The sequence below is a fragment of the Papilio machaon genome, chromosome 27 (genome assembly GCF_912999745.1).
Source record: "Papilio machaon chromosome 27, ilPapMach1.1, whole genome shotgun sequence".
NCBI lineage: Eukaryota > Metazoa > Arthropoda > Insecta > Lepidoptera > Papilionidae > Papilio > Papilio machaon.
In genome coordinates this window covers 4,136,140-4,158,619 of record NC_060012.1, presented here as the reverse complement: position 1 = coordinate 4,158,619, position 22,480 = coordinate 4,136,140, and the positions used below count along the sequence as shown (strand labels likewise).

At 31.7% G+C, this 22,480-nt stretch overlaps 1 protein-coding gene across 2 annotated transcripts in view; it reads right to left on the bottom strand.

Annotated features, from left to right (window-relative positions):
- LOC106709626 (protein amalgam) overlaps nucleotides 1–22,187 on the bottom strand; it is a 139,221-nt gene extending 117,034 nt beyond the window's left edge. For both annotated transcript variants that reach the window (XM_045684772.1, XM_045684773.1), the window contains exons 1-2: nucleotides 22,143–22,187; nucleotides 5,380–5,602 (exon numbers count right to left, since the gene is read on the bottom strand). In XM_045684772.1, coding sequence (XP_045540728.1) covers nucleotides 5,380–5,446 — 67 coding nt within the window. In that variant the 5' untranslated portion in view covers nucleotides 5,447–5,602; nucleotides 22,143–22,187. The remainder of the gene's footprint in view (nucleotides 1–5,379; nucleotides 5,603–22,142) is intronic.
- Nucleotides 22,188–22,480: the final 293 nt, after the last annotated feature.

The window sequence follows — 22,480 nt, the reverse complement described above, 5'->3', positions numbered from 1 at the left end:
GTTTTTTAGAAAGGAATTTATTAATATTGTTTTTACATATTTAACAAAATTTCATTTGTAGAATTAAAATTGTAAAGTTTTTTAACAACTTTCAGTATTTCAATTTACAGTAAAATAAAATATTTAAGTAAATATCAGTCAATATTTGCACTTTCTTTGCTAAACAGTCTGATTCTCACAACGTGTTATCTTTCACCTACATTTTGTTGCGAATTTCAAGATAAGTATTGACACTTTATAAATGATAACACTTTCTTTAACTTCCATGTAAATAAGAAAATAACTATTTACTAAGTTTAGATTTCGTCTACAGATAATTAAATCTTCAAAAATAAGGTAAACAATGGCATATAAAGATAATTGATATAAATGAAAAAATACGATTTTCTATTTTTACCAACTAAGATGAAAAGATATGAGAGCATAATTTTTTACATCTATATCTATCTATCTATCTATATATATAAAAGAAAGTTGTGTTAGTTACACCATTTATAACTCAAGAACGGCTGAATCGATTTGACTGAAAATTGGTGGGCAGGTAGCTTAGAACCAGGAATAGGACATAGGATAATTTTTACCCTGTTTTCTTTTCTTTTCTTTTTTTTATTCCGCGCGGACGGAGTCGCGGGTAAAAGCTAGTCTATATATATAAAAGAAAGTCGTGTTAGTTACACTATTTATAACTCAAGAACGGCTGAACCGATTTGGCTGAAAATTCATGGGTATGTAGTTGAGAACCAGGATACGGACATAGGATACTTTTTATCTCGTTTCCTTTTTTTTTTAATTCCGCGCGAACGGATTCGCGGGCAAAAGCTAGTCTATATATATAAAAGAAAGTCGTGTTAGTTACACTATTTATAACTCAAGACCGGCTGAATCGATTTGACTGAAAATTGGTGGGCTGGTAGCTTAGAACCAGGAAACGGACATAGGATAATTTTTACCCCGTTTTCTATTTTTCATTCCGCGCGGACGGAGTCGCGGGTAAAAGCTAGTATATATATAAAAGAAAGTCGTGTTAGTTACACCATTTATAACTCAAGAACGGCTGAATCGATTTGACTGAAAATTGGTGGGCAGGTAGCTTAGAACCAGGAATAGGACATAGGATAATTTTTAACCCGTTTTCTATTATTATTTTTTTATTTCGCGCGGACGGAGTCGCGGGAAAAAGCTAGTTTACATTAAAGAATAATTTGAATAGATCTTTTCGAATGTCATGATGGTAAGGTCATCAGTGTGCTTGCTGCACAGTGCCCTTCCCCATCCCTCTACATACCGCTACACGTAATATTGTGCTGCACTCAACTCGCGCGAAGTCAAAAGAAATGCATGTACGGATGTTAGGTATAAAATATCTTCAGAACTGCTAAACGAATATGAATTAAATTTGGAACAAAGAAAAAATACTAGCACAGAGTCTACTAATTACCTACCTTTCTTTTAATACCACGTTTACGAAGTCGTGGGCGGAAGCTATCATACAATAAACAGTTGAATATGTCACTCCTTTCATTGTTGTTATTGATTTTACAATGATCTGAGCAACGGCCTTATTGCTATAAGCAATTTCTTACTGGCAATCCAGTGTGACTGGATTCTTTAGTCATATACCTCATCATACCACATATCTTTACTTGTTTCAAAAAACCTGTTATCGTAAAACATATCAGTATATCCATTGCGTGCATAACTACCATTTTGTCTCCCCGAAATTTACAAGAAACACTTTCATTAGTGAATCAATTTTGACAAATGGATGCGGTATTTATTTTATTTACTCTTAATACAGTTTAGATATCTAAAGTGTTTAAACTAATCGCTTTCATCTATATATATAAAAGAAAGTTGTGTTAGTTACACTATTTATAACTCAAGACCGGCCAAATCGATTTGACTGAAAATTGGTGGGCAGGTAGCTTAGAACCACGAAACGGACATAGGATAATTTTTACTCCGTTTTCTATTTTTTATTCCGCGCGGACGGAGTCGCGGGTAAAGGCTAGTAGTATCTAAAAGAGTTTATTTCGCACGGGAAAATATTGTAAATATGTTTCGAGTGGGAAAAGAAAAGAAAATAACTATAGACCTCTGAAAGTCACAACTTTTGATTATTGCTGTTTGACTCTTTGTACAACCACTAGGCACTAGGTAGTAGCGTTTAGTATTACGTGGTCTAGCAATAATGCTTTTCCTTTTAGCAGTTTCTTTACCTCCTTTCGTCTATTTAACTCTGTTCCGTTATCTATCAGCATATAGTAATTTCTAATTCATGTTATTCTTTGGTTAAATACTACATTGGAGTTTTTGTTTATCAACTTACCATGAGTGTGACTATCCCACGCGACTGTCATAGATATATCCGTTAAATTGCACGTTAACATTATTTGCACATGTTGCACATTATATGAAGAGCTTGATGGAGACTAATACCATATGTGAATCAAAAAGGTTGATGCACTCGACATTTTGCGATATTATGCAGCTGCGTTGATAGATCAACTATTAATATTAAATACTAAATATGGAAGACAGTACTTCTAAATTTAGAATTCTAACTATTATTAGGAAATTATATTTTTTCCTAAAAAAAAACAATATTCACATCTCTCACAATTAAAATTGTAAAGAGTCTTAAGTTAATTTTTGATTAAAAAAAATCAGAAAAAAAATGTTCATTGTAAAAAAATGCCATATCCACACCGTATTTATTACTCTAGCATAATTGAAGTATTATTCAACGTTGGTAATGAAGTCGTAATTAATTTGAAAAGGTCTTTGACCTCTGTCGTTTTGGGTGTGACTGTATTGATCATTTGAACAGTTGCAGAGAAATTTGCTTTTGCCCGAAAAAAAACATAGTTTATGTTGAAAAGTATACCTACAACAGATAAACAAACATCTTTGGCATAAAATCAATATCGCTTTTGTCCAACAGGTGGTAAAAAAATAATAATTGTACTATCAGATGTCAGGGTGTAACCAGTTGTCAAAACTCTAAATAGAAGTACGCATAAAACGCTTTCGAAACTCCAATTGCCCAATTACAACGCCGTATACGGTAGAAATATAAAAACTAATAATACGAACACACATAGAGTATCAAATTAAACAGTATTATATAAAATTACCGTTATATTGAATGTACTAAAGACGCCAAATCAAATGTCAGCCGGAGGCAGGTAACGGAACGTCAAAATTGATTAAAAAAAGTTTGACGCTGTCTATGGACTTGATTATTAGACGCCATGTTGTCTACGTGTGTTACAGATATATGTATAACAATAAATTGTTGTGAGTTACTTCCAATCTTATTAACATACTAGCTTTTACCCGCGACTGCGTCTGCGCGGAATAAAAAAAAGAAAACAGGGTAAAAATTATCCTATGTCCATTTCCTGGTCCTAAACTACCTGCCCACCAATTTTCAGTCAAATCGATTCAGCCGTTCTTGAGTTATAAATAGTGTAACTAACACGACTTTCTGACTATATAAATAGACTAGCTTTTACCCGCGACTCCGTCCGCGCTGAATAAAAAATAGAAAACGGGGTAAAAATTATCCTATGTCCGTTTCCTGGTTCTAAGCTAACTGCCCACCAATTTTCAGTCAAATCGATTCAGCCGTTCTTGAGTTATAAATAGTGTAACTAACACGATTTTCTTTTATATATATAGATGACATAATATGTTGCATTCATAAACTGAACTGTTATTTCTAGGAATTTCTAAAAATACCAAGTCGCTTAAGTTATAATTCAAAATGATGTAAACTGTCTTTAAATTTAATATAACTTAAGAATAAAAAACTGTTAAAATCTGCAAATTAGAAAAAAAAATGATGGCAGAACAAATAAAACTTTCGTTAACCTGATTAAAAAAAAAATAAGCCATAAAGAAATGAGAGAATTATCACCGTTACAAATTTAATTCATGGCCAAAAAAAAATAATCTGTTTTAAAGCCTTTACTGTGAATAAATTAAAAAAAAATTAGCATTATAATCTATGGTCAGTTGGAGAAGGTATAATTTGTCAGATTAGTTAAGGGCTTAAATAATAAGTAGGTCAGGGATTTTGTTTATGTAGTTTTATTTGATGGCATGTATTTTTACTACAGTCTTATTCAATTCAAATAGACAGACAATATCAATGTCTATGGATTTATAATGGAATGTTTTAATGTTTAAATTCATGATAAAAACATGTCTGTTTTTAATAAGTCTGTGAATAAAGCGTTATAAAAGTAAAACTGTTTAGACAGATCTGTTATAATATTCAATTTCTAATAAATTCGACTATACAGAAAGAAGTTTAAAACTAATCTAATTGAAATGCTTGTTTTTGCTATTGGTAATTTTAGTTGGCCTTGAGTTCAATCTGGATTTAAAGTCTATGTACACAGCTACCCAATCTAAATGTATTTACACAGATTTGAAGAACGTAACCAGGGGTGTCTACAGCACAAACTTAGGTTTGACTATTCTACGAATTGTGACAGCCCTGATAAGACGACTCTTGCTTTTAATAATCATAATAGGTCTTTTTAGTGACTTCTATACTATGTGGTTTTCCACTCGTAGATTTTTTACTTAAAAACATCATCTAACTTTTTATCCTCGACACCATCATATTTATCCAAGTAAAAAAAGAAAAAACAAATGACATTCGACAGTTTTTTGGTACGTCTATGGTTGGCAATAGACACTTTTTTTCAGATTCTGTTGACTGTAGACATAAGTAATTTATATTCTGACATGTACCGTATACAAGTGAATTAAAATTGTAGTCCATTTTACATGACTCAACTGATAATTGTTTCGTAGTCGTATTTTTTGCCTCCAACTTTTTTATACCAATTTGACTAGCGAATTTAGTCAATGACCTCGTTACGATTCGATAATTTGGAGATCGTGCAAAAATCTAAATCCGCAATGCAGATAAATAAGGCATCTGTTTAGATAGAATAACCATAGAGTAAAGAAAGATGGCGGATATTCCCGCTAATATTAAACGCGCCAACTTGTATTTTCTATGACATTTTCTACTGCATTCAAAATATTTTAATGTCTAAATAAAATTTCGTTTAGTGTAGATTTCTCAAACTAAAAAAAATAAGTTAAATAAAAACTCAGATGCGCCATTAGTGACCATTTAATGTCTCTGAGTACGACATTACTGTATGCAAATTTACTTGATTTTATTTTTCAAACTACACTATAATGCGATACTGGAATAATAAACATAAAATAAAAAAATTGCTTTATTCGATTAGGCGTACAACGAAATATGTTTTACGATAGATGGAAAATATAGTACCAAAACACGCAATAAAATATGTATTCTTGTGTATTCTTTATAATAAAATAGCATACCTGTATTCTGTGCGAAGCATACCACCGCTAAGACCACCGTGCAATACAAAACCCATCTCAACTCCATCTCTGCAGCTATTTTTGTATCTCTCACACAAGAACAAAACACTACAGCAATAAACCTCGTTGAATTTTATCCAACAAATTTAAACTCTATTCCAATATACACTGAGTTACACTTTCACTGAAGGCACATCCCTTTACAACAGGCACTTTCGGATATCTGTAAACAAAACAATATAAGATTAATAAAAAGGGATAATAAAAAAAGAAATTCGAATTTTAAAATAATTCAACAGAAAAATAGTCATAATATTATTTTACAAATTCGAATTTTAAAAATTTACAGATGTTAAAATTAAAATGCGTTCCGTTACTCGAAATATGTGCGTTTAATTTTATTAAATGTGCATTTCATGTTTTATAATTCTAACATTATTTTTTGTTATATTAAAATACAAAAGTTTATTTGTGTCTGAAACGGATTTATTACAATTTTTTTATCAAGTTATACTAATATTTAAAATTATACAACTACTAGCTGTCGCCCGCGACTCCGTCCGCGCGCAGTTAAAAAAAAATGAAAAATAGATGTTGGCCGATTCTCAGACCTACTGAATATGCTCATAAAATTTCATGAGAATCGGTCAAGCCGTTTCGGAGGAGTACGGTGACGAAAACTGTGACACGAGAATTTTATATATTAGAAGATAGTTTTAATACAAAAGCAATAGGCAAGTAAATGCTCGTTTAAAACAAATTGTTAACTTAATTTAGGAATAATATCAATAAATGGTTATTATAAAATTTACGTATCGTAATATTTAAATTAAATTCACACTTTTATAGTTACATTTAAATTAATCATTAAAAATTTAATTAAACAACATACAACGAGTTTTCCATAACACTTCGATATCCAATTTTTAAAGTTGATAACTTCTTAAATTAAACTAGAAATTTCATAGAATTGGTAATTTTAAACGATTAAAATTATTACAGTTATTTTTATAGTTCAATCCGTCAAATGAGGAAGCGGTTCACATGATGTTAATAAACCGTTATTCATCAACATCCGTACAATCCAAAAGTTATTAACTAAACTTCGTCTTTGGATAGGAAAACTGACAAGTTTGTTCTACCACTGATGAATATACCATACTACTACGGTCTTTATACTAAAACTAGCTGTCGCCAGCGACTCCGACTTAACAGCGGAAATAAATATAGATAGTAGCCGACCCTCAGACCTACTGAATATGAATAACATAACTGAATTCACGTCCTTCTTACACATATCACAGTCCGAACACTTACATACTTTAGATCTTTCTGTATCTTTGTAGAGTATAATATTTTGACATCCCGGTGCTAAGAGAGTACAACCATCTGTGAAAGATGGCTTACTGTTAATAGATGCTTTTATTATAATCTGTATTAAAAAGCAAAGCTAATAAAGTTGCGAAACAAACTCTATTATTCGGTCAGTATAGATTATAGTAATAAAAACCATACGTGCCAGTTCTATAATAGTTCAACTATCGAACCAGGAAATGCGTACTTATGGCACGGCTGGTGTTTTAAAAATAAACTTAAGAATTTATTGACTTATCCCAGCTTCCTTCCGTGGTTCCTTTGATCTTTGGTAACGTAACGACTTTAAGAATCTGTACTAATAGTGTGACGAATAAAACAAGATGGACGGCGATGTCATTGCTTTCGGTTATGGAATAAAATGGCGGAGAAATTAACTGTGACATTTGTAAAGAAGCTAATTTTCATTTTTTCACCAAAGTAATTGTGGTTATTTTAGACAAAATAATCTTACTATCTTACTAATATTATAAATGCTAATGCTTAAATGGATGGATGGATGTTTGTATGAAGGTATCTCCAGAACGACTCAACGGATCTCGATGAAATTTGGCATAGATCTAAATCATAGTCTGGAAAAACACATAAGCTTACTTATTATGTTTTTTTTTAATTCCGCGCGGACGGTGTCGCTGATGAAAGCTAGTAGTAAATATTTTTAAACCAAAATAACTGTGGGAAAGTACACAAAGTAGACTGATTTCTTTTCCTTGGAAACTAAATGGCCGGAAAATTAACAATCTGATCAAACGTATTTTATAAAAAGCATGAAATTAAAATTGATCGAACGGACATAAACAAAATTGTATTATTTTTAACATCACATTTAAACAAAAAAGCGGGAAAAATGTGATATTTGACATTTGATCAAAGACTAAAAACCTTCTAAAGACAACATAATATTGTCGGTGGTCCAAAACATCAAAGATTAAGAATTCAAATATTTAAATCAAAACGCAAAGCTCACATTAACAGCCCTTACATTGAAACTCACTCAGATATCAATATGGCTTGTAGCTAATAAACTTGATAGTACGACCCGAACGAACCAGAACTACTCGATAAGAATATTGGAATTGCGAAACATTCTCCTTATCGTAGTTTACCGAATGTTTAGTATACGTAAGACACTCTTAACCGTGTGTAATTCAAAGACTAAAAAATGTAGTTGTGTAACAATAATTTAAAGAAAAAGAAACATTTTATTAACACCTTTTATTATGTTCTTGTTAATTAAAAGAAAAAAAACCCTAAAGCCGATGTGTTATCGCTTCATTGACTATGGTTACCTTCCAGTTTCATCAGAACAGCACCATGTCAACATAATATTGCAATGTCACGCAATTTACACATGTATGGAAAATTTCAACTCAATCAATAACCAGGAAGTGGATCAAATTTAATCGGATAAAAAACATCGGGACAAGTGAAATTACAATTAAAGCTCTAAAAAAAGTAGAAACGACTGTCCCTAAATCTGTTTAATAAACACTGACAGTTTGTTTGTTAGACATTTATTTATTGATAGTTAACTTGTATATTGACTACAAAAATTTAATAATATCATGTGTTAATAAACATTGTAATTTTCCTCTTTTCTAACTTTAAGTACTCAGTCCTAAAGTGCAATTTCGAAATGTATTCGAAGTATTATATCAACGTGGCAACACCGAATAAGGTACATCCCACACTATCGAACATCCAAGGTCGATACGGTTCAATGGTGGTCCAAATTATGCTGGTTGAGCAACAAGCCTAATATAATGTAACCTTAAAGCCTTAACTCTTTGTCTAATCAAGTTACACTTCACTAAGTATGGCATTGGCCCTTAATGGGATCATAATTGTGTATATATTTGGGTACAAGAATCATTGTATTCTTACGCTACAGGAACATGTAAAGTGAATGTAATTAAGACTTTATACGTTCTATCATTCAGTAGTTTTTTAAAAAGTGCATTAAATTCAGTTATGAAAAAAATATTTACTATTTTTTTTTGTTACATCGTTAGTGTTTAAAAAGAATCACTGACGCAAAATAGCGTCGTTCGAAGGTTTTTATTTCATGAAGTATGTAATCATAATTTTATTAAAAAAGTAAAAAAAATTGTGCAGTTCTAATTTCAAAAAAATAAATAAAATTTTACGACCGCCTCCGTTACAAGATTATGTCACATGAGGTTTTATTGTTTAAATTTAGAAAGGTCAAAAGTGATCTATTATCTGTGGATTTCTGAGACCAAAATCTATTTAAAAAAAGTCGTGTTAGTTACACTATTTATAACTCAAGAACGGCTGAATCGATTTGACTAAAAATTGGTGGGCAGGTAGCTTAGAACCAGGCAACGAACATAGGATAATTTTTACCCCGTTTTCTATTTTTTATTCCGCGTGGACGGAGTCGCAGGTAAAAGCTAGTATCTGTATAAAACGTTATTCATCCCTGTCATGATCTTTGACAAAATAGAAATAACAACACGTATTAACCGATGTTAATATTAGAAACCCACGATAAATTAGTCATTGAATGGATTTAAAAATAAACATAACCTAACAAAACATAATCAAAGCTTGCATATTACGAAAACAAATTGAAATAAATTAAATAAAGATATAGGTTTACCTTTGACTTTAAAGATAGTATTGGCCCACTAAATTTGATGAATGGTAATTGACAATAACATAGTCAAAGAGTTGGTTATCAAGAAAGTCGTTCCAGTGACCTCAAGTTATATTTCATAATAACGACATTATATCATTTTATCAAAGTAACTCTGTAATTGAAATTAATTAAGATTTAGAACAAAGAGATTATTGTTACAAATTATAGAGAAATTCACAAATCATTTACGAGTAAGTAATAAAGATGATTTTTTTATATTAATTCGTAATTGAAATTTATTGATTTATTAACATACTAACTTTTGTCCGTGACTTCGTACTCGTGGATTAAAAAATTGTTTATTTATAAAAGTATAAACAACAGCTAAAATTATCACACTATTTTTAATATCATAAGGTGGCAAACGAGCAAACGGCCACCTGAATTCGCCGAAATAGCGAGACGACCGTTGCCCATAGACATCCACAAATGCAGATGCGTTGCCTACCTTTAATCAACGGAGAAGGGGACGCACAGAAAGAGGATCCTTCTCCTTCCTATGCATCCCCTCTTCCGCCAAATCCACTTTCCCTTCCCATCCTTTCCTAATAAGAAAAGGGTGGGAAGGGAAAGAGGATTAAAATTAGGCCTCCGGTACCACACTCATCAGACGAAACGCGGAATTGCTTCCACTTCACGCCTGTCTTCTGTGTGGTCTTGGTATTGCACCAGTCGACCTGACCCATTCGTGCACCCAACAAATATTGTTGTTGCGGGATCTACCACTGTTAAATCACACTATTACAAAGGAAAAAAGAAAAATAATTATACACAAAACTGATAATTTAGCCAACAGGTGCATAACAACATTATTAGAACAATATAATAAAGTTCGTTGTTAATACGCTATTCCAGCCAGTAATCTACTCGTATCTTTGTGTCCAATTTAATTAAGATCCGTTTAGCCGTTAGAGAGTTGTTTGGTAACAAACATCCATCCATTAATAAGATTTTTAAATAAAATTTTATGGAGATATCTATAATAATATTAGGTCCTTACATATGAAATTGGCGTTTTGTATGGGAGGAACAAAAAGTCGAATATTTTTTAATATAATATATTTAATTAATCAAAGTATGAACCATTACTTTCTATGCACTTTTGCCATCTCATAGGTAGTTCATTGATCCCTTTACTAAAAAAACCAGTCGGACGGGAATCAATAAAATCTTTGAAGGCGATTTGGACTGCCCCATCGGAGTTGAATTTTTTCCCTTGCAAGAAGTTATCCAAATTTCGAAAAAAATGGTAATCTGTTGGAGCAAGGTCCGGGGAGTACGGAGGATGTCTTAGACTTACCAATTGAAGCTCTTCTAATTTAGTAGCAGTCTGTTGCGCAGTGTGTGGTCTAGCGTTGTCGTGAAGCAGCAGTGGCGTAGAGCGATTGACCAGCCTAGGTTGTTTAGCTGCTAGCTTTTCCATCATGGTTTGCAATTGCTGACAAAAGACATCAGTCGTAATAGTCTGGCCAGATTTGAGAAAACTGTAATGAACAATACCGGCACTAGTCCACCAAACGCTTACAAGTAACTTTTTTGGGGTTAATTTTCGCTTGGGGCAGGATTTGGCTAGCTGGCCAGGATCCAACCATTGCGCTGAGCGCTTCTGATTATCGTAAAGAACCCATTTTTCATCACAGGTAATGATTCGGTTTAAAATACCTTCATTATTGTGCCGGTTTAGTAATGTAACGCAACAGTCGACGCGCGTTTGCCGGTTTGCTTCAGTCAATTCGTGAGGTACCCACCTTTCAAGCTTTTTAATCTTCCCAATTTGCTTCAAGTGAATTAAAACAGTTTTATCACTAACATCGCAGCCTGCAGCTAACTCGGACGTGGTTTGCGATGGATCCGCTTCCACAATAGCCTTCAACTCTTCATTATCAACTTGAGTCTCAGGCCGTCCACGGGGCTTGTTCTGCAGATCGAAATTTCCAGAACGAAAACGTTGGAACCAAAAACGAACTGTGTTTTCTTTTGCAACACGACCGCCATACACATCATTCAGCCTTCGAGTCGTTTCCGCAGCACTAGTGCCACGGCGGAACTCGTACTCGTAAATAATGCGATATTTTAAGTTTTCCATTTTGTAAAATGAGTGACGCAAACAGAAAAAAACAGAAGAAAAAAAACAAATGAATGACGGTCATCGAACCACAAATACATGAGTCTATAGCTGTACAAATTTGAATCTGGAATTCCTTACCAAAGAGGAGAAATTCGTGATTAAAGTGGCCAGTACGAAAAACGCCAATTTCATATGTAAGGACCTAATATTATGAAGACTGTGATTGTTTCTTTGTTGAATAGACTCGGAAACAACTGAGCCAATTTGTAAAGATATTTCACTGTTGGGAAACTACCCTATCCCCAGCTGACATGGACTATATTAATATGTAGATATTTTTGTTTAATTTGCGCGGAAGAAGTCGCAGTCAACTGCTAGTGTATTAATAAATCTCATAAACGTTGTACACGCACTAACCAGACACATCACTTTCTACTTACTTAAAGAAAGCGAAAATGACCAATATTTGTTCAACGTTCGTTTGACGATCTCTTGGAATTCTAGTGACCCATATTTGTGGACCAAATTGACAAGTCTGTTGGTATGTAATTTTCGATATGTGTGGCCAACATTTCGGAATAATGACAAACAAAACTTTTTTTTAACTTTATTTATAAAAAAACTGAACTTTCGCTTTCATGTTGCATATTTTAACACAGTTTTGCATACTTGATTTAAATTGTAATACAGTTACTCTGCCAATTTAATTAACGTTGTAACTTTAAATTCGTTGTTTGTTTTGATTTTAATTCTTGAACTAGAGTTAAACAGGTTTGCGTACAACTTGAATCTATATAAATATTTATTTATACCAACCGGTTCCAAATTCCATTCATATTTTTATATAACTATGAAACCTTTTTAATTTGAGGTTATAAAAATGTACTCAGGCTATAAAAAACTAATCGATATTTTCTTGCACTATTCTCTTATAAATAAAAATAATCTTGAGTCGCAAAGCTATAAAAATATATCGTCTTGAATGCAGTTTTGTATTAAAATTAACGATCCTTACAAAATTCCCCCATCGTAAGTCTATTGGCTCACAAAGAACCCCAGCAATAAATCCAATCATCAAAGATCCCAAAAAAAGATGAAATTAGCAGAGTATTGTTACTATAGTCGTTATTGATTTTTATATCAAACTAGCTTTTACCCGCGACTCCGTCCGCGCGGAATAAAAAATAGAAAACGGGGTAAAAATTATCCTATGTCCGTTTCCTGGTTCTAAACTACCTGCCCACCAATTTTCATCAAATCGATTCAGCCGTTCTTAAGTTATAAATAGTGTAACTAACACGACTTTCTTTTATATATACCTATATAAGATTACGAGTGGCAGAAATTAGTTGTGTACCTTTGCTTTTCTAATTTTAAAAAGCTACATTTTGACGTTTACTTGTGTACGGTTCGGTGTGCGATTTTTGTTACTACGAAGTAGTTATATACTTTTTGGTTACATTTTGCCTTACGATATGTTTTGCTCGTTAAAGTAATATTTATTAAAATCTTAGTTGATATATTATATATGTTTATTCAAAAATAATACAAAGCATGACTTTTAAGGAAATCTTTCGATATTCTTTCGAAATCCACTGTGAAGTGTATCGCAACAAAAATTTGGTGAATCTTCAGTTTGGTAAAACCTCCTTGGAAATTTTCTTGACGGTAAATCTTATCATTATCAATTTATGTAATCTATATTACCAATAAATCTGTACCGTAACTAATAACTTAAACTAAAATTACCACAAACCAACACTACAATTATTACTGACTTCGATGTAACCGAATAACAGGGATAACAAACCAATGGCATAATATTTTTGGTTATATATATTTTAGTATAAATCAGGTATTTTATGAGGAGAGAACGCAAGTGATTCCGTTAAGGAGTGCATCCATTAATCACACAGTCAAGATTATTTAATAGCATGTCTAAAACCTCCTTATTATATACTTTTTTTTAATAAAAATATGGCATTTATACTTAAAGGTTTGTTATTCCTGCCGTATATAACAATGTTACCTGCGATACAAAATCGATAAGTTATCGGTTTTGCGTCATTCAAACTACGCTAGCTCAAGTATGATAAGCGTTTTGTACAATTTTTGTGGCTGATTTTGATGCTATCGACAGTAGAACAACTGATCCTTACTTCATCTACAAATATAAAGGTAGACTGAGGTAAGCATCAGTCTTTTGTTCAGTAGACATTCTGTAACCGTCTCATCGCTTTATTTAGTACTAACTGTCGCACACGACTCCGTCCGTGCCGAATCAATTATAAAAAAAAACTTAATTAGTAGCCTATGTGTTCTTCCAGACTATGTTCTACATCTATGCCAAATTACATCGGTATCCGTTGAGTCGTTCTGGAGATACATTCGCATTTATAATATTACTAAGATTAATTTTATTTTATTTAATAGAATGAATTATACGTGAGTATTCATTCATCAATCTCTTTGTAACTTTTCTTCAGTTTAAAGATTGTTCTAGAAAAGCAAATACGTCAATGTACCGTTAGAATTGAACGCATAGGAATCATTTCAAAACGTACACTTTCAAATAACACTCAATATTTGATACCAAAGGGATCAAAGGGCTAATAAATAACATGTTCCGAAAGTACATAAAGAACGTCTTTTTTAATACATCCGAAAGAAAGTCCGAAGTGCACAGGCCTCATTCACTGACCGAACGAAATTACCATAACCCGCTCTTACTGGAAGAAATAGTACGAAATTGAACATGCAAAAATTAACCCTAACACGATAGGATTGAGTCTAAAATTGTGCAAAATCACAACTGTCGCCAGAGACAAATTGTGGGCACAAACAAGTTCCATATTTTGTTTTTATTTTAACAATTTACCGGTACTGATGATCAATCGCTATAAAAAGATTCAGTCACGAACGACATTTTGGATCGATTGAAAATCGATATTGAACGACATAGACGTGTAAATCGATTCGAAATTTGTTTCGGCGTGGGAATTATGATTGTTGGGATATATTTATTAGTATTAAGGGTTATTGAACTTAAACCTAAAAAACTGATAAATAATTCGTAAACAACGTGGAGAATAATAAGTAGAGATATTTTAAATAAAGACCTTCATTTATCCACTGGCTATCACAAAAAAAAGAATAAATTATATTTCATGGCAACTTCAATTTATAATCTTTAAAAAAAACAATACATCTAGATAATAAAGTTGCTTTTGCCTTAAGTCCAAGAAAGTAAAAAAAAAACAAAGGTCGTGACATATGCCAAAATGAGATATTTTAAATACGGCAATTTCAACACTACCCTTAAAAGTAACAGATAAAACTCGTTTCATTTTAAAACATCAGACATCACCAAAAGAAGAAACTGTAAAACAATTATGACGAATCAAGGGATGTACCTGAATTTAAAGTTACCTTTCACGATTTAACCGCGCATTTTAATCGAACAATTAAAATTGTCGTCGCGTCGAAATTTCTTTTTTTCCGGCCAGTACCATAATTATAATTTCCCGCCATTTTGAGACTTTTTTTTTATTGTCTGAATTGTTTTAAGACATTTAACATTATATAAAATGTCATGGAAACTGAGTCATAAATCTCAAGAGAGAAAAACCGGTAAGTTAAATGCACAACCAATAACTATAATGTATCCAATCTATTTCTAAATATTCAAAACAGTACTAATCTGATAATCTGATTAAAGGCTTATTCTATTATTATATTGTAACTAACTGTCGCCCGCGACTCCGTCCGCGCGCAGTTAAAAAAACTTAATAGCGGTATGAAAAATAGATAGTAGCCGATTCTCAGATCTATTGAATATAAATATAAAATTTCATAAAAATCGGTCAAGCCGTTGCGGAGGAGTATAATAACTAACATTGTGACACGAGAATTTTATATATAAGACTAGCTGTCGCCCGCAACTCTGTCTGCGCGCAGTTAGAAAAACTTAACAGGGGTATGAAAAATAGATGTTGGCCGATTCTCAGACCTACTCAATATGCTCACAAAATTTCATGAGAATCGGTCAAGCCGTTTCGAAGGAGTACGGGAACGAACATTGTGACACGAGAATTTTATATATTAGATTATCGTACAACGCATTTTTTAATCTTAAATACTCTCGTATAATATACGATTTAACAAAAATTATAATTGTCATAGTTTACAGCATAAAAAAACACTAACTGTATTACTCCAAAAAAATACAGTTAGACACTGTTTAGCTTAACACGTGTTTTAACACTTTAACTGCCGCTGATTGATATTATTGACGTCAACGTAGTTATATGTTTCACTATAAATTTGCATCAACACAATACTTTCGGTATAAGTACTTCATCTATATATATAAAAGAAAGTCGTGTTAGTTACACTATTTATAACTCGAGATAGGTCGAACTGATTTAGCTGAAAAATAATAGGGGCTAGCTTAGAACTAGGAGACGGACATAGGAACTTTTTTATCTTGTGTGCATTTTTTTTTATTCCGCGCGGACGGAGTCGCGGGTAAAAGCTAGTTTATTAATAAAGAACACATTTCGCAAGCCTACGCCTAATGTTTCAATAACCATGATTTGTCAAAAATCCGCGCCGAGTGTTAGAATCACGTTATAAAAGAGTTGACGTATGTTTAAGCTAAAATTTATTTGAAACATGAAATTTTTAATGGTAATGCTCTAAGTTCATAAAAAATAGAATGCATCTAACTAAAACTATTAAAACTTGATACTTTAAACATAATTCGAATTTTATAATAATCTGATAGGCAATTTTCCCGCCGTTTTAATATGATGTTACAGTCATTTTATAAGACTGATCGACGTGCATTCGAGTTCTAAGCATGGGTTACACCAAAACCGGTATAAACGTATGCACATTTAATGAATCAGTAAGCCTATTACACGAAGCGCGACAAAAATAGCCCACCTGTTGATAGGGTTGCTACCACATTACGATACCGGTTTTTGTAATATTGTTGCCAGGTATAAAAATAACCATAGAGTATTTATATACTACAATTAAATTGGTGTTGTTCTATATGTCATCGCTTTAAAAATATGTAAATTAAAGTCACAAAATGTTTATGTATTAAAATAAATAATGTTTAAGAAAAACAAAGGTAAGGTCAACTCTTTTTTTATATATCGGTTTAAAGTTATACGAAAACCTACTAAGAAGGTGTTTTTCCGTGACATTGAATTTCACCGGTTTACATGGCAACCCTATTTGAACCGTCTATTCACCTCAGCCGTTACAGATAATACCTATTAAGTAGTGCTTCGCGTCGCTAAATATTGCGAGATAAGAAACCGGTTCAGGAACACTGTAGTTTGCATTATGACACGTCTGGTTAACCATTCAAGTGAAAGGTATACAGTAGCAAGACATAAGTATAATACTGTCTTATCAAAGAACTATGAATCAACTAGTTTAAGGCAATTTTGATTGCTATCACTACGTTGGGAAAATGTTAGTAAATTGATCTTGTTTGGAAGGATGTTTGTTAGAAGGTATCTTCAGAACGACTCAATGGATCTAAATAAATTTTGGCATTATTATAGAACATAGTCTGAACGGACACATCAGCTACTTAGCAAGTGTTTTTAATTCCGCGCGGACAGTCATGGGCGACAGCTAGTAATAACACACTTAACAGATATTAATAAATTAAAATCAATTTAATAATAATAAACTAAAAGAAAATATACGACGTATCATATATATTAAATTGGTAGTAATGTTCCAGAATCTCTGTAGAGATTTCATTTTCATATCGTCCAAAAAAAGTCGATTTTTCTAGTAAATTACATGTGTTATAACTAAATAGATATATGCCCGTATACCACACACTATATTAGAATATTAACTAACATGCATCGGTTAACCTTTAGTGATAAAAATGTTATCATATAATATTGTTTTGTTGGATTCCGTATAACAATATTTTAAATACATTGTTACGTCAAGTTTATTTCAGTCCAAATAACAACGGACACTAAAATACAGAATAATTCAATGAAAATAAATATTACGCATTTAGAAATTCAGTAATTCAGTGTAGATTTAGTATGAAAAAGACACACAAGAGCCATTTTACTTAACCATTTAACGCAAGTACTAGTATATTCTGAGTGCGACAGTTATCTCTTTTCCTTAAGAATTATTTTTTTGTTCAAATTAAATTATAAAATATCTTCTGAACTTCGATTTTTAGATTTAAAATACCTAAAACCAGAAATTTTTATGAATTAAATTCTCTTTTGAGTAATAAAAAATATGAATAATGTCTTGTAGTATATAGGTTTTGAGTTTGGCCAGTTAAAACATTAAAAACCAAAGCGATATTAAAGTAAGAGAAGAGAGTGACAGAGATGTATCAAGGAATAGTACATACTGTATCTACCCTCGGTAGAGATAAGAACAGGTTGATGACAATTGTCAGGGATCCCTAAAATCTACAACTGCGCATCGTTATTGCAAAACATGTGTTCGATGTCAATACATGATGCACGACTGTTATCGTTTATTTCAACATAACCTAAGTATTGATAACAACTATGTTTACGTGCTTCTCTATGCGTTATGTAATATCAAATTGTCTATTATTAGTTATTTCATCTGTGGATGAGACGTATGGCGGGAAAATATGTCACAGAGTAATTTCGTTTCTTAGATAATTAGTTAGGTTTGGCTCACTCAAAGAATTGATACTTCTTTCACTTTATATTGAAGTAATTATACTACAATAATTGTGGCAAATGTATAATTTTTATTATGTATATTTTAATTAAATCTGTCAAATGTATACAGGTAATATATAAATTTTTTAACTCTTTAAGCTTGATTACGTCACGCAATGAAAACGAAAATATGTTTGTGATAGAATAAAATATAATCTGGTAATATTAAATTCTAAGTAACAGTAATTTTTATGTAACACAATACATTTCGGCAATGCCACTCCAAAAAGTAATAGAACGGAACGTTATTATTAAAAAAAATGTCATCTGACAGCTGATGATATCGTGGGACAGTGGTTGCCAACCTTGAAATATAATACAATGAAATAAGCAAATATCAGGGGTGCTAAACAATAGGTACATTATTCAAGATGATAAAAAATTAAAGGTGTGAAGGGTGACGCCCTTGAAATTATAAAGGGTGCTTGTGTGATGCAAATTATGTAGTACGGGAAGCCCTAAATCATTGCATAATCGTCCGTAATAAGTTGACAGCAAATTAGGTGGATAATTTCATTGGAAATGTCAGGTTACGTTTTAACAATAATTAATAGTAATAATTGACTTAAATACAATTATTTTAATTTAAAAAAAATTACTGAATAGCATTCAAATACATTTCAGTATTTTTTCTATTAAACCAGACCTCTAAGAAACACAGGGTACAAATAAAAAACATGTAAAAAAAAACCGTTGACTCTATGACTACATATTATGGTCATTCTGGAATTGTCTATATACATAGTCGTATCCTATTATACATTGAGTTTAATCACTTGTCGATAACATCACTTCGTTATCCATACAAATGCAAATACGGCAATAAAGTTTTATCGACTCGAAGGTCAATTCAATAACGTCCTGCTTTGTTAATAGCTCAGCTGTTTTTATAAAGAGATTACCTAATTACGTACCTTTATACGCAAATTAAATAATAACAAAATAAAATATGTATTCACGTTAGTATTCCACGAGACTAAAAATACTACGGGTTTAAACATGGAATAAAAAAAAAACATACAACAAAAATTTCTTCGTTAACAATATAATTTAGTGATCAGGACACTAAAATATAAATAAAAATTTCTAGCACAGAAATCTGAACAAATAATAAATCGATCATATTAACGAGACTATATTAAAATAACTGGATTATTAAAGTTAAATGTGTTTGAAAAAGGTAAATAATTGCATAATTTGTTACTACACGACTTATTTATGAAGAAACATTTAAATAATTGCTTTCATCTAACTCACCTCTTCTGTTCTCTATGGCTCACAGATTATAAAAACTTATGCAACTCAAAGTCAAGGTTACAACAGTTATGCAAACCGGTTATCGATATGCTAATAGCGCATTAGCAATTTGCAAATATGCATTCGATTACCATCAACAAAATGCATAACATTTTCACGTTTCCGCGCCGTGTTTCTAAATTTTTAATTTCAATATGACGTAAAAGGCAAAGGCAACGTGATCGTACGGATTGTCTTATTTATCTGTTGCTTTAATTTATTGATTTTTATATGCGTAAGATGGGAGTGAATTCAGATGTGACGGTTGAAAGACATGATTGGCAGATTACGTTGTACATATGCACCAACCCTCTTAAGGAAAAAGGGCAGGATGTGTTTTATAAAAGGAAAGTGATGACCGTAAGTCTTAATAAATAATTTATGTTACGGAAGTGAATTGAAGTCGGTTTCTTATCTGTTTTAAATATTGGATATCATCATGATGATCAAATATCAATTTTAATAATTGTAATATAATAATCCGGCACAAATAAATAGATTATGACATATCACACAGCGGAATATTGCTAAGAGATATAATTTTTACATCACGTACGCATTGACCTTGAAAAGTAAAAAAAAATTACCACATATTTAAATTTAGAATGTGATCATGATTTATTTATTTTTTATTTTAAGGACATCAAAAAATAATGAAAAAAGAAACACCATACTCCTTTCATTTCTTTGCAGACATTTAATATAGCCGACAGTAGCAACAGGATTGAAAGGTATGATGACGTCATCTTCAAAAATTCCAAAGCAACATTGTCATATAGAAAATTTGACAGTCGCCTGTTTAATATTCCAGTCAAAAACACACGTGAAATCGTCACATGCGAGTGTATAGTAACTTTGACTACTAAGAAAGGGACAAAGATCCGCCATTGTACTTTATCAATTCTGGCACTTTTAGTAAGGTAAAGATGACAATCACAAATATGCATGCTGATTTACATAAAATTGAAGCGTCTCTAAACGCATACTATCTAAATTATTACACAACATAAGAACACAAGAAAGTTAAAAACTTATTATTCGTTATTATTTGACTTAGATGCGCGCTTGACAAGTCCCGTCTTTTAAAATTCAATGATAGCATCGATACTAGTAACTAGAAGTAACTGGATACAAATTCCTTTATAATGTACGGCTCTGGATCCTAATTTGAAAGTAAAATAAGTCACGGATCCACGGCGAATAAATAAATAGACTTTACAAAGAGAATTCAACAAAAAAACAATTTATTATTAATACTTTCACGATTTAAAAAAATACTTAAATGAAAGCTTCCAGTTATTGATTAATAATTTAAATTATATTTTAAAAGAATAAATTAAAAAAATACATTTTTTTAGCATCGATGATTTTTGAAAAATAACCTCTCGTCTATACATTCCTGTTATTATTCCCGGCATAACTTTGCACAGACAAAAAATAAATCGTGTAATCTTCCACAGATTATAGCGCATGAAATTGCGAACCAACCTTGTACCTAATGACAGCTAGGCGTTATCGTACCTAAAGATTGCGGCCCACGATAATTATGATTGTACATGTATTACGATGTAACAAAAAATATTTACTCGTAATATGTAACGTATGTAAAATTTTGTAATAAAATATTTAATAGAACATATTTTACCTGTGCGTCTTCAAAAGGTTTTAGTAAATATTTACACAGTTTTTGCTATAAAATTTGACCTATTTTTATTTGTTTCAACGGACATTTGTAATTGTAATTAAATCAAGCAAATTAAACATATAAAATGTTTTTCAATTAACTAAGCAATCTAAATGACAATGCAATTTTAAATTATATGGATTTTTTTAAAAATCAAATGAAGGCTTTTAAACGTTGTCATAAAAAAAAAACTGTAAAAAGTCAGTATCTATATAAAAAATCTTAAATTCAACTCTTAGCTTACCCGTAACATGATTTTTTTTAAAAACTATACCAAAAATCCAAAGTTTAACAACTTTTTAACGTAAATGATTAATTGTAGGGTAAAGAACTCAAAAGAGAGAGCCAACCCATCAACTACCTAAGACCTTTGGCCTCAGGACCTTTACAAAGGTTTAAATCTTCAAGAAATAGTTTTATATTTTATTTTGAAATATTAGATGAAATATAGAATATTAAATGCGGTGTAGCGTTATGAATATTTAGTTTGCTCCGACTTTTCCAACTCGAATGCATCTTGTCTTGTCTAAAATAAATTCCTTACCGCACCGCGGAGCTATTTTAAGTTTTCGCAACAAACCCGCTCAGACACAAAACAAAAAAGTGGTCATAGCATAAAATCTTATTAATAGGCATCTCACGCCGACACAGAATGCACCCAAGCTCTATTAAAAATAATCCTTTGACACTTTATTGAAAAAATAAAACTTCCACAAGCACAAAATAAAAAATAAATTAAAACACAACACGTGACTTTTTAAAAGAGCGCGAAAGCAAAATTAAAAAAAAAAGAAACACAAATATCTATGCCATTAAATTTAAAAAAATACAGATTAAATATAAACGCGGCATGTTTTTAAACGGAACGCATTTGTGTAATAAAAAAAAGTAAAAATAGTTGGTGCGTTTGGCACGTACCGAGCGGTCGTATGTCGCGACTGTTCCGTCGCGCTCGGAAACTCTTACTGAGGCGACTTTTCGAGCGCTTCGCTTTCAGAACAAGCTCTGCCATCTTTCTTTAGTGTGTGTTTGTAGTGAAGGACATCATGTCGATAGGTTAATGTTATCGAACTATTTATCTATTGTAGATTCTAATATTTTCCATTGTTTTCTTTAACTGCTACCTAATCTAATTTGTTCAAGTTTTCAATTTATGATTCAATTACTTGAATTCAATTTATTTCGTTACCTACGTACGCCATTATTACGCAGTGATAATTTTCTGTAAGCACTACTATTTATATTACATATTATTT